The 11987-nt window shown below is 47.1% G+C and overlaps 1 protein-coding gene across 1 annotated transcript; it reads right to left on the bottom strand.

The window, feature by feature from the left end:
• Window positions 1–5335: 5335 nt before the first annotated feature.
• BATF3 (basic leucine zipper ATF-like transcription factor 3) lies at window positions 5336–9515 on the bottom strand. The gene is made up of 3 exons (XM_065835445.2): window positions 9237–9515; window positions 8420–8524; window positions 5336–5955 (listed from the first exon to the last, which is right to left on the bottom strand). The coding sequence occupies exons 1-3, from the start codon at window positions 9513–9515 to the stop codon at window positions 5770–5772; spliced, it is 570 nt and encodes a 189-aa protein (XP_065691517.1). The 3' UTR covers window positions 5336–5769.
• Window positions 9516–11987: the final 2472 nt, after the last annotated feature.

Genomic DNA, 11987 nt, shown 5'->3' with positions numbered 1-11987 from the left:
CAAAATGTTGGACCAGATGATCTTTTGATATCTCTTCCAGTCTGGGCTGTTGTATGATTTTATTGTTCTATGATGAATTGTCATGGCATTTCTATTCTCTTCTGCAATGTTGTGCAGGTTTTTTTGCATGATATTTCAATCTTCTGTACCAATGGTTCTTTTGTATCCAAAGTCCTTACCAAAGATACTAAACAAGTGGTCTGCGATCAATCCTAGAGAGTCACCACTTATAAACCATTCATTAGCCCGATAGCTCCATTTTCAAAACAAACTATTGCCAATTTCTCCCAGGTAGTTGGTTGTTTTTCAATTCTTGTACTATTTCACATAATCTCCAGCTGTAGTTGTATTTTGTATAGCAGTACATTGAATATTTAAGCAGAGTCCTGTTGCTTTTCCCTATCCTCAATTATTTTATTGAAGACAGATAAAAAACTAGTATTCTTGAAATTTAGTTTACAATGGAAAGACAAACCTTGATAGTTTGGTTACCTTAAGAGAGATTACTCATGACCCTTGCTTAGAATCTCAAGGGTTCTGACATTTTAATAATTTAGAATAAAGAAAACATGACAAGTTCATTATGAGACAGTTAAATGAGAAAGTTCTTCCAGATGATTGGAGACATCTATCCAGAACTGAGTTCTGAGGGGATTGACCTGTGGTAGACTTAATGGGACAGCACCCAGATGAGTGCAGCAAGGTATATTGGCAGTCTACAGAACCTACTGAACACATACAATAAAACCTCTTCCAATGCAGATCTGCAACAAACACACCTATTACAGATAACATTTTCTGTTTGGTTCCATGAAGAAGCTGCTCCAGGATGAGATAAGCTGTGAAATTGAAGCACAGTAGTCATTTGATACTAACTCCTCAAATGAATGTTTTCATCCTATACCAAGACAGCCCTTTGTGGTTTATGTTATCCACTTCTAAGAGAACTATAATGGTTCCCTTACAGCAGACTAAACACGTAGCAAGTAGAGAACAGATCATTTGCAAAAGCTATGCCAGCTGTTTCCAGAATATGCAAGCCCTTATGTTGATGTCATGGTTTAAAAATTCTACAGTGGGAGAAATAATTCCTACTCTATTCGTATGGATTTTTTCCATAGAAACTATCTAGGAAAAAACCTGAATGACTACCAGAAAAGGAGCATGCAGTCCCAGGGATGGTTGTTACTACGGTTTCCTTATTAAGAATTACCCACTTCAAGTTAGCCTGAAGCTATTCTTGAGTTAAATATTACCCAAGTGAGTAACCGTAGTGCCTCACGTCCTCTGAGGACTGTTCCTACTTCCAGTGAAATCAACATAAAACCCTCATTTCTGCAAAGAATTCATTCAAATTTTTTCACTCCCTTATGGACATGTGCCCACCATCACATTCTGTATGCATATGTAAAATGTTTCTTCAGTGACCACTTGACAGTAACCAAACAGAAAAACTCCTACTCTCCTATAAAGAGAATAACAGTAGTCTTTGTAACAGTAAATAAACCCACCACTTCTCCTGCTTATCACACGTGGTTCCTTCCTGTGACAGGAATTGTATCACCGCACTGATGGGAAGAAGAGAAAGGGATTTTTTTAAATGGTTGGTTTATCTGTCACTTTCACTGAGGCAGAAGTTCTAGACTGATTCACAGATGGAAACCCCAAATGCCATGCAGCAAAGCGTTCATCTATGGACAGGAAACAGTATGGTGTTTATAGGCTAGAGTAAAGGTTATGCTACTTTTAAGTACATTTTAAAAGACTGCACAGACACCTTCCTTAATATTCAACTGACAAAACTAGCCACACATAAAAACCTTTAATCAAATAGAGGGTATACCTGTAACCTTCAATTTCTATATGGTCCTACAGATTAGCCTTGTTCCTCTAATACCGATAACACTGAGCGATGTTGTCACCAAGCTATGTAGGAACAGAAGGAAACAGCAACAAGGAAAAAAGTGGCATTTGAAATAAAATAGTGAGAGAACAGAAAGGCTACTGCAAAAAGCAAATGCAGGTGAGGTCAGCAGATATTACAGGAGTGGCAGACAACAGTAAAAGGTAATAGGGAAAAGAACAGAAAGTCTGTAGAAGAGGCTGTTTTAAATATGCTTTTTTTTTAAAGGTGTATCTTTAGCAAGGCTCTGGACGCATGCATGAAGACATAAGTGTTCACAAACTTGGATGTAAAACATCAGCAGGAAGACACAAGAGTTTTTGAGGAACTCTCTTGAGGTGCAGCAGTTAATCTCTGTTATGCTCACACTAGCAGTTTTGGGTAGCATGAATTTGTCTCTCTGTTGATTTTTTTTTTACCTTTGGAGGATAAAATTATCTTTTCAAAATATGGTCAATTTAAATGTGACCCAACAAAACCTGAAAGAAATGAATAGACAAATAGCTGAATTGCACGGAGTCTGATCCCAGAATGCATACTTTTTTATCTGTGGGTGTTTGCACTGAGCATTTTGCTTCTTCATTAGAGTCACAGAAAATACAAAAAAGGAAATCCATGCTAACCTAATCTAGACAAACTGCAACCTTCACTGTGAAACTAAGAGGCAAAATCCAGCTTTCTTGGCAACCCACATCTGCATTATGCATCCACAAACAAGATTGTAATTCGCAGTGCTCCTCACATCTGAACACAGAAAATATCTTCCCTGTACACCTGTGTCTGAAAATCGTGTGAATACAACACAGACCAAATTTGTAGGGATCAAATCAAAGTAACTGGAAGCTTTCTGAAACTAGAACACACTGAGTAGTATTTTAGGCATATGTACATAGGAAACTTCTTTTTGATGGTGTAATACCCTGCTGCAAAAGGAGACATTTGGATTTGAAAAAGAACTTTCTGTTGCTTCCTTAGCAAATGGGTCTTTTCCTTTCTGTTCTCCTTTCTGGTTCCCTATTCATAAAACAATTATCCCAGGCTTCAGAACATACTTTCAGTTTTGAAACTCTCTAAATATATATCCTTATGAACAGTTCCCGCAAAGACTGTAATCAGCCTGTATGCATATCATTTGTTTCGGGATACATGAGCCAGTGCTTTAACAGTACATTGTCCCTTTCAACCCATGACTCAGCTATTACTTTAATTGTATATATTTATTGAGTTTATTTGTCTTGGGACACTCATTTTGCTCACTTCTTTTGCTTGGGTTCCCAACTGCCTTTGAACACTAGTCACACAATATCTTGTCTGAGAGAGCTGCCTCAGGGTTAATCTATTAAATAGAAGAATGATGCATAAGACCCTTTGGAAATAGTGCTGGGAAAAATGTGATGCAATAGCTGAAGGAGAAAGAAGCAGCCCAGACCCTGGATGGTTCTAAACCTGCAGTTACTAATGGACATGGTGCCCAGGCTGGAGATACACCCTGGGGTTGTGGGAAGGAACTGGTGGCAGTGGGGGCCCCTGCAGGGCTTCCAGCCCTTCCAAGGAATAGCAAGTTCACCTTGGGCTTAGGTTGCTGTTGTCGGCACACAACCGTGGTGTGAATTCAGCTGTCTTCCCTCGTACAGTCTGCACAGATATTATACAGTTAATAAACCAATGAAATCCAATGCAGAAACAGTGGACTAAAGCTTGCATTGCAGAACAAGTATAGTGCTTATAAGCTAGAGCCAGTTTCTAGACAGATATTTAGAAGAATAAATGTGTAAGAAGGAGGATTTTACACAGGGAACAAGATACCTTATTTTAGAAGAAAGCACCTCTAGGACACAATCGTTAGGAAGATTCTGCTAGGGTGGACTGTCTTGGACAAGGTTGTTGACCCTTCCTTCCATTTTTGAGGGTCTGTGGGGCTCCATAGGAAAGACCATGCTTTTGCACTTAGCCATGACCTCAGCTGTCTTCTTTCCACTCCCAGCCTCAGCTCAGTTGCACATACCTAGTCAAGGGAAGTGAGACATTCACTCTCACTCTCCCTTTATCCTAAGCTATAATGAATTTTCCCAGAGTGAATGTTATTCATTTCCACTACACTCCTCCTTCTCCATTACACCTGTTCTCTGCCCAAATTAGACAGTGGCATCAAGGGCCTGAAGGAATGCAGGTGGGTGGATGAAGATGCTTAAGATCGCTTCCTTTCTTAGGGGCGACACACAGAATCCTATCAAGGACATTATCCAAAATGCATATTTTGAAGTGTCCTGAAACTTTCATTTTCCTTGGCAGGGACTGCACGAGATTTTCTTTGCAGAATGCCTCGGTTCTTACAGGACCATAAGTAAGTTTGAAGACTGCATTTAGGCTGTACATAGCTTCTGCAAATGCTAAACATTCACTTGGGGACAGCCTAATGAAAACTATTAAAGAAGTCAACACCTCACCCCTGTTATCTTGAGTTTTGAGCCTAAGATGATGGCATGAGAGGGCCCTTTGGAAGGCAGAGTTGACTACATGGTTTCCCCAGTTCTATCCTGGCAGTGATCAGCAACGCACCATTCCACTAAAGAAGCTAAAAAAGAAAAAAAAATCTTTCAGACATTTCAATATCATATTCTGCTGATAAATGCTATGATCCTGGTGAGGGGAGAAATTAGTACCATCAGTTGAACTGAAGAAAATCCAAATGCAGAAGAGAGAGAGTTGGCAAAGGTGCCCTTTGATTGGGAAATACTCTGAGAAAGACACGTTTGGCTGCATCACAGGCTACAGCATTCACATTTCTAGAGCTTGACACTACTGAGAATCTTCAGAGAAATTAAACACATTTTTCTGTGTATTTCTCACTAATATTGTCATTATTCTTTGTTTTTGTAAAAAAAAAAAAAAAGTAAAAGAAAACATGATGTTTTTCTTGCAAGCAATTAACAAACATCTTCAGTGTGGACATGGAACAAAATGCTTGGCTGAACTCATTTTGTTCTATCCACAGACATCATTTCCCAGAAGCAATACGCAAGATGAAGGGTAAAAATATTTCTTAGTTTCCAATGGGCGCATTAAGCCAGCAAATTTAAAACTCTGCTCTTTAAAACAACGTCTAGAATCTGCAAACTCTCTTTTGCTTTTCTTCCACACAGAGCAGACAATCACCATTAGCATTTGGTCAAGCCATACTTTAAAATATAGAATACTTCATAAACTAACATCAGTAGGGCTGATAATTTGGGATATTAAAGAAATAAAGACTGGGAAAACTCATTTGTTATGCATACTTCAAAAGGGGAACCAATGAAGTGGTGATAAGCAAATAATAAAACTGATGGGAAGATTAGCATTAGACTTCGGATTTGACCAGTAAAGAAAAAGTGGGGATGTTATAAAGACATTCATTATTGAAGAAGGTAGAGAACGTCATAAAGATGGGACATCACTTTTATTAACCAAACCTATCTAGATAAAAAAACCAGCAGCTAGAAGGTGATACACAGGGATGACAAGTGACAAAAGGTTACTGGCAGTGGATGTGTGTAACAAAGGCATCCCAGCCCAATGCTGGGTGTTTTCCTTGTATACATTCCATCACACAATGGTGGGCTGCATCACACTTTGACATTTCTGAATGCAAAATAATGTCTTGAAGATTCTACCAAATAAGGAGTCACAGTTTGAGTTGTCTTTTTTCCCAACACTGGTGTTTTCCTGAGATTCAGAAGACTACAGCACTTCAATATGGAGAAGGGCTGTGTGGTCATATCCAACCCTCTTCGATGAAAGACCTGCACCATAAGCAGGCGGTTCTTCAGATCTCCTGTTAATGGCACTTTCACACAATCACACTTAAAGGCGACCGAGAAGGGCTCTCATCTTGGCAGGCAGCTGGCGAGCGCATCAGGCCTTGGTATGGTCACAAAGTTCATGGTGCAGTGCAAAAGTGGACAGATCTTTTCATGATCCTTCAACACTTCACTCAAGTGTTTCATTTCATCTGTTAGCTTTACGATTTCTCTTTTCAGGGAGGTATTTTCTTGCTCAAGAGACTCATATTCCTGGAAGGAGAAAAATAAAAATAAGAGCCTGCTCATAGTCAAAACATTCCTTTCAGTGCTTCCACCTTGAGTATATTCATGTAACTGTAGAAAAGCATGGTTTCTCATTGCAGTGTGCAAAATGCAAACGAAAGACAGACATGGCCTGGGTGCTGAAACAGAGCAAGTGCTTTACGACCTGTGCCCTGACCACGCTGCGCTGCCTTTCGCAGTCCTGAAGACGAAGAGGTGCCAATGGCCCTCGGAGGTCCCCAGCAGCCCAGGGCTACAGGTGTGGGTGGCTGCGTCCCTGTGGTGGCCTCTTCCAGCCCCAGGGCCACCTCTGCTGGGAAGAGCCGACCCTGCTCTGCACTGTCATAGCGGAGAAAATGAAAGCACCAAGTGCAGGTAGGTGCTGGGAAAAGTCAGTGGCTGGCATTGAGGAAAGGGAAGCCCCTGCCCGGGGCCAAGGCACAAAAGGCCATTTCCCCAGATGCCGGCTGAAAAGCACACTTGGCACAACATGTCCAGTGCCAGTCACTTCTCTCCAGCCCAGCCAGGGCTTGTCACCACTTGCTCAGGTGCCCGGGAACTCAAGGGCAGGAGGAGGGGAGCACTGAGCCAGCTTGTTTTCAGCCCCACTTTGTCACCAGAAGCTCTGACCACTGCCTTAGTTATTGCTGACCCAGGCTGCTTTTGAGCTAAGGCTTCTCTGGCAGTGAACAAGCTGCTATTAGCTGGAGGGGAGTTTTGGGGTGTTCTGCAGCATATGTCTGTTAACGGATGTAAGACTTGCGCGTTACATTTTTTTGATAACTGCACCTCTCAAGTGTCCCTGCTGTCAAGACTTCTCATCCCAAAGAGCAGAGAGCTAGAGGTTCAGAGCCAGCCCACAGAAAACGCACAGGTGTCTGCACCTCGCTGCCTAGGGCTCAACACTCACCCACTCAATGTCACTCCCCGGGAAAGCTTCAGAGCCAACTTCAAAGTCTACACGTGCCTTAAAAGGGCTGTTTAGCAGGCAGCAGGGGGAGCATTCCATGCAGTGCTCCTCTGGGCAGCCTGGAACTGCTTCTGCTGCCCTTGGTTGCAGGAGTGTGGATCCCCTTGCCCTTTCTTGCATCCTTTCACCACTCACCACCTCTCATGGAGTAAAACAGGCACGGTACTCCTAACGCATTGTTGCTGCCAACTCCAGCAAAGTTGTCCTTTCCCGAGTTCTGCTCACCTCTTGCTGCCCCAAACCCCATGGGGTTGGGTTTTGTAGTAAGTATTACTCTCTCGTTGCTCTCTCCCATTTTCAGGAATGAGACTATCAAATTGTTCTTGCTAAAAATGAATGCCTATTTAAACAGACCTGCCTGCACTTGGGAAAACTCCCATGCCTGAGAATGAAGATTCCCAGTGTTAGGAAAATCATCAAGTCCAGGAGGAACATCAGAGTGGCTGCAGGATAGCACAGGGCCCAGAAATTATTCCACAAAAGCCAGGGGTTACCCTTTTCCAGAAGTACCCTGCACCTGGCTTTTTCAGGTGCTGACTCAGAGGAGATCTGAGAAAAACCAAACCAAAAACTCCCCACGTTGTCCCTCTTGGCCTCTGCTGACAGTCGGCAGATCCTTCCACACTGAGAAAAGGAAAAGCCTGTGCTGAACCTCCAGAGCTGGACAACTGACTTGGCCACAATTTCAGCAGCAGAACAAACGCTTACCGCAAGAGCCCCAGCTACAACAGAAGCACTGGTATGTGAGGTAACATCCAAAAACAGAGAAAGGGCATTCCTATCCTCCAGCGTTTGCACTGTGGACCAGAGAAAACTACACCACATTGTGATATTGAGAAGAAGTATTAAGAGTTTCTGGAAGAATCAGTTACTTTCATGGGTTTTTGGAAACACCCACTGTTATTCATCAGGGCATACAAGTATAACAGCTAACTGAACTGAGCTCTCACCCTTGGAGGTTTGAAAGTTCCTAAGAAGCCTTTTCAACAGGGTATTTCTGTCTCACACCACAGTTTTAGAATTGACTTAAGCCAGTACTGCCACTAAGCAGTGCTGTCCCCTCCTCCTCCATTGTCTTCTCCTGTGTAAGGTAGCAAACATACATCCACTGCCATAGTGAATGTGACAAGCTTAACACTAATCCAGAAGAAAATGGGTTTGTTTTAGCCCAGAGAAGCCCTGTGATCCAGTTCACTGGGTGGCTAGGAGAACAGCAAAAGAGGGAGGGTGAGCAAAGGGCAAGACCACATCTCTCCCTGGCAGTGTCACCAGTGGCAGAGCTGCACTGTCCAGCGTGAGCATCGGTGTCCAGGGGCTCCTGGCCAGGCACCCTGCAGCACGTTTCTCTCTGCCTGACACCACAGCCCTCTGAGCTGGATTAGTGTGAAGACAGGCCCATGCTTACTTAAGAAATCCTGTTTATTGTAAAGTCCCATGCTTGGTACCCAAGATGTACCCACAAAACATCAAGTATCCACTCACCTCGTGAAGTTTATCTGCTTTCTGAGTTTGCTTCTTTCGGCTCCTCTGTGCAGCAACTCGGTTTTTTTCTCTCCTCCTTACTTTCCTGTCATCTTCTTCATTACTCTGGAAGACATAAACCAGAAACATCTCACTGTTTTTTAGGGTGCACACAGAGGCTCCAGAACTCTGGTGTGAAAGGGTTGCTGAACGTGGGCACATACTCCCAATTTCACAGCACCTGACCCCGGCCACCCGCAGACCGCACGGTGCCTGTAAAGGCAGCACATCCCCCGGCCCCGCTGCACAGGTGGGCCCCGAGGCGGAGAGGTGGAAACCCGCAGAGATGCCCAGGGGATGCTGCAAAGCCCCGCTGATGCAGAAACCTGGGAACCTCGTCACCCACGGCGGGGACCTGCGCTCCTGCTCGCCCCGACGGGCAGCTTTTTACACCTGCCTTGCCCCGGGGCGAACAAGAAGACGGAGGTGCGAGCGGCGGGGAGGAAAGCCGGGCTCCCGCTGCACCCGCTGCCAGCGGAGCAGTCCCGCTCCCCTCCCGCCGCTTCTCCCGGTGCCCTCCCGACTGCCTGCGGCGGGGGAAAAGCCGCTGATTGCGCCCTGTGCCGGCTACAGGGAGCTTTCCGCGCACCGCCGCCGGTTCGCCTGCTATCCTACCAGCACCGCAGCTGCCACCCGGGAAGAGAAGAGCAAATGCCCGGGGGAAGCGGGCACCCCTGACAACGCGCTGTCCGGCGTGACTCAGCCCCATGTGCCCGCCCGCCTCCAGCGCTGATTCCTGCCGCCCTACCCGTGCTCCTACCCCTGCTCCTACCCCTACCTGCTGGCTGCCCTCGGCCGCCGCGCTCCGAGGCAGCGCGCTGCCCCCCGCCGCCGGGACGGCGCAGGACATCCCGCCGGCTGCGGAGCCGCCCCGGGGCGCCGCTGGGCTCCCCCGGCCCGCAGGGTTGGGAGGGGAAGGGAGAGCAGGGCGGGCCGGGGAGGGGCAGGGGACGCACCGCCCCGGCACCTGGCACCCCTCGGCCCGGGGGCGGAGCCGCCGCTCAGCCGCTGGAGCCCCGCCGTACCGCCCCGCTCCGGGCCGCCCCGCCGCCCGCATGGCCGTCACATGGAGCCCGGCGGCAGTTGCGCCACGCCGGGGAAACCGGGAGCCCGGGACCGCCTGGACCCCCTGGTCCCCACTGCTTCCCCAGCTCTCAGCCCTCCGCGCCGGCAAGGGTGCCCGTCCCCCGGGATCGCGGCTTCTGCTCAGCCCCCGGGAGCCGGGGGAAAGCCCGCACCTCCGAGGCACGCTGCTGCCGGGCAGGAGCTGCCTGAAAATCCCCCGGAGAGCCCCAGCCCCAAGGGCCGGCCGGTCCCGACCCGACACCACTCCGAGCGGACCGACTCGTGCTTTCGGCTGCAGAAATAACCGCCCCGCAGTTTCTCTTCTCCCCACGTTTCCTCCCCGCGTCAGGGTGAGGAGGCCAGGCTGTCCCCGGCAACCGGCCCAGCCCTCCCGTGGCGCCCCCCCGGCCGACGCCCCCGCGGTGCGGAGAACCGGATCACCTCCGGCCGCTCCTGCCGGCTCAGCTTCTGCGACATCGGCTCTCAGAAGCAGCGTGAGCTCCGAGAAGTGGCAGCCGGTTCAGCCAGGGTTCGCGGGCGTGAGGACACGGCACCGGTGCCGGGATAAAGTGATTTTCACTTTCGCTCCTCACCATGTTCCTTTAAATAATAAGGAAATGCCTCAGGCTTCTCGTAAAGGCGAAGGCAGACACGGACTGCTGAAGACGCAAAAATCTCTCCGTTCGACTGTTCTGTCTAGAGTATTTTATCAGCCAAAACAATGTTTCTTTTATCCCTCCACTTTTCCTACGTTTTAATTAAACCTCAATGTTCTTCTGCTCCGAAGGAAGGAAAGCTGTCTGCACCGACAGGTACTTCATTTGTATGTGGTACCTGATGTGCACTCCTGGCTGTGCTTGACTCACAGGTGAACATATGGCCATGTGAGGAGGGTTAGGTGTCCTCAACCTGCAGGGCAGTCAGCCGTAAAGCCCCACATATCTTAATAAATCAGATACTTCCCTATTTTTCTGTTTTCACTAGAAGTTTGAGTCATCCAGCTTAGATGAAGATGAGGTGACGAAGTTTGCAAACTGAGTGAATAGAGACTATCCTTTCAGGAAGATCTGGCACACAGTTCGTGTGGAAGGTGAGAGAACTGCGCTGCCCAGAAGAGTCAAACTGAGGTCTGCATTCTGCCACGGGTTTCCTGCTAGTGTCCAGGACCATCAGCATTACTGAAAAGTCTGAGCAGGACTTCCCTGGTGGAAAGCTCTTCTCTCCAGCTGCTCCACCTCACAGCAGCTTGTCTCCGTCTTCCACGCTACCCCAACCTTTGCTTTTGCACGTTCCCAGAGCACCTCCAACCCTGAAGGATGGAGTACCTGTGAGCCTTCCCTACTGGGATGACCCACAACCCAGACGAGCCTCCTGGCCGAAGTGCCTTGACCTACCATGCATCCTCAGACTGCACTGGATCTCCCAAGCATCTTACAGCCCCCTGGTTTCTTTAAAAGCAGTCTTGCTTCTCCCTTCCTCTGTCACCCAATGCACCAACACTAGGATGCTCGCCAAGGGGCTGCTCATGGAGGCAGCAGAAGGTGTGGGTTTCAGCACCATTCTCCAGCTGAGAGGATCCAAACCAACACCTCCTGGAAAGCAGCCCCAGCAGCCAGACAGTAAGGATGAGTCGCTTTCAACTGCTTCTCTGAAACAGTTCAATCTTGCATTAATTACACATCAGGCAGTTGAAGAAAAGGAGTGAAAATATGGACACGAGTGGAAACGTACTTGGGATAGTTGCTTGAAAGGAGAGCACTGGGCTCCTTGTTGCCTTTGTAGCTTAAGCACAGTTGAAGTAAACAGAAGAAGCTGGTATTTTTGGAAGCTCGGAGAACAAGTATATTGTCTTACAATAAAATCTGTGAACGATGCAGACAAAATACCTCAACAGCCTTTTGGAGTGAACTGCAGGAAATAAAAGCCCCCTTCCACAGAGGGACTTCCAGCTGGTCCCACATGAAGCTCTTGTGCTTTTCCAGAAGCAACGCACCTGTTTTTGGCAACTGCACAATCAAGAGATCTAACAGCATCATGTCCCGAGCAACTTACCAAGAATTTTTTAGTACTGAATAAATATCTGCTTCATTGAGTAACTCCAGACAGTCGCAGAGTAAGGTTCCCAGGATCGCACAGGTATGGGACAAGTCACAGGACAGTCCCCTTGAGCCTGAGTACGGTCTGCCCTTGTTCAAAGTGGCAGAGGAAATGAAAAGTCAAAATTTGCTTATTGGGGACAAGTTTCTGCTCAGTATTCATGCTATCTCTGGTACATCTGTATCAGATGCCTACACAGTAATTCCAGGTAACACAGCAGTAAAGGCAGAACACTTCTACGCAGGAGAGAAAACAAGCCCAGAAAGCAGTCTAGTCAGCTGAGTTTACATTCTAGAACAGCAGTTTATCAGTGATTTTTGTCTGCTCTGAAGCAACCTACACACACACAGCCCAGAGCGGCTGAACA

The sequence above is a fragment of the Patagioenas fasciata genome, chromosome 3 (assembly GCF_037038585.1).
Source record: "Patagioenas fasciata isolate bPatFas1 chromosome 3, bPatFas1.hap1, whole genome shotgun sequence".
Classification (NCBI taxonomy): Eukaryota; Metazoa; Chordata; class Aves; order Columbiformes; family Columbidae; genus Patagioenas; species Patagioenas fasciata.
The sequence above is the reverse complement of the archived record's forward strand: the minus strand, read 5'-3'. Positions and strand labels throughout refer to the sequence as shown.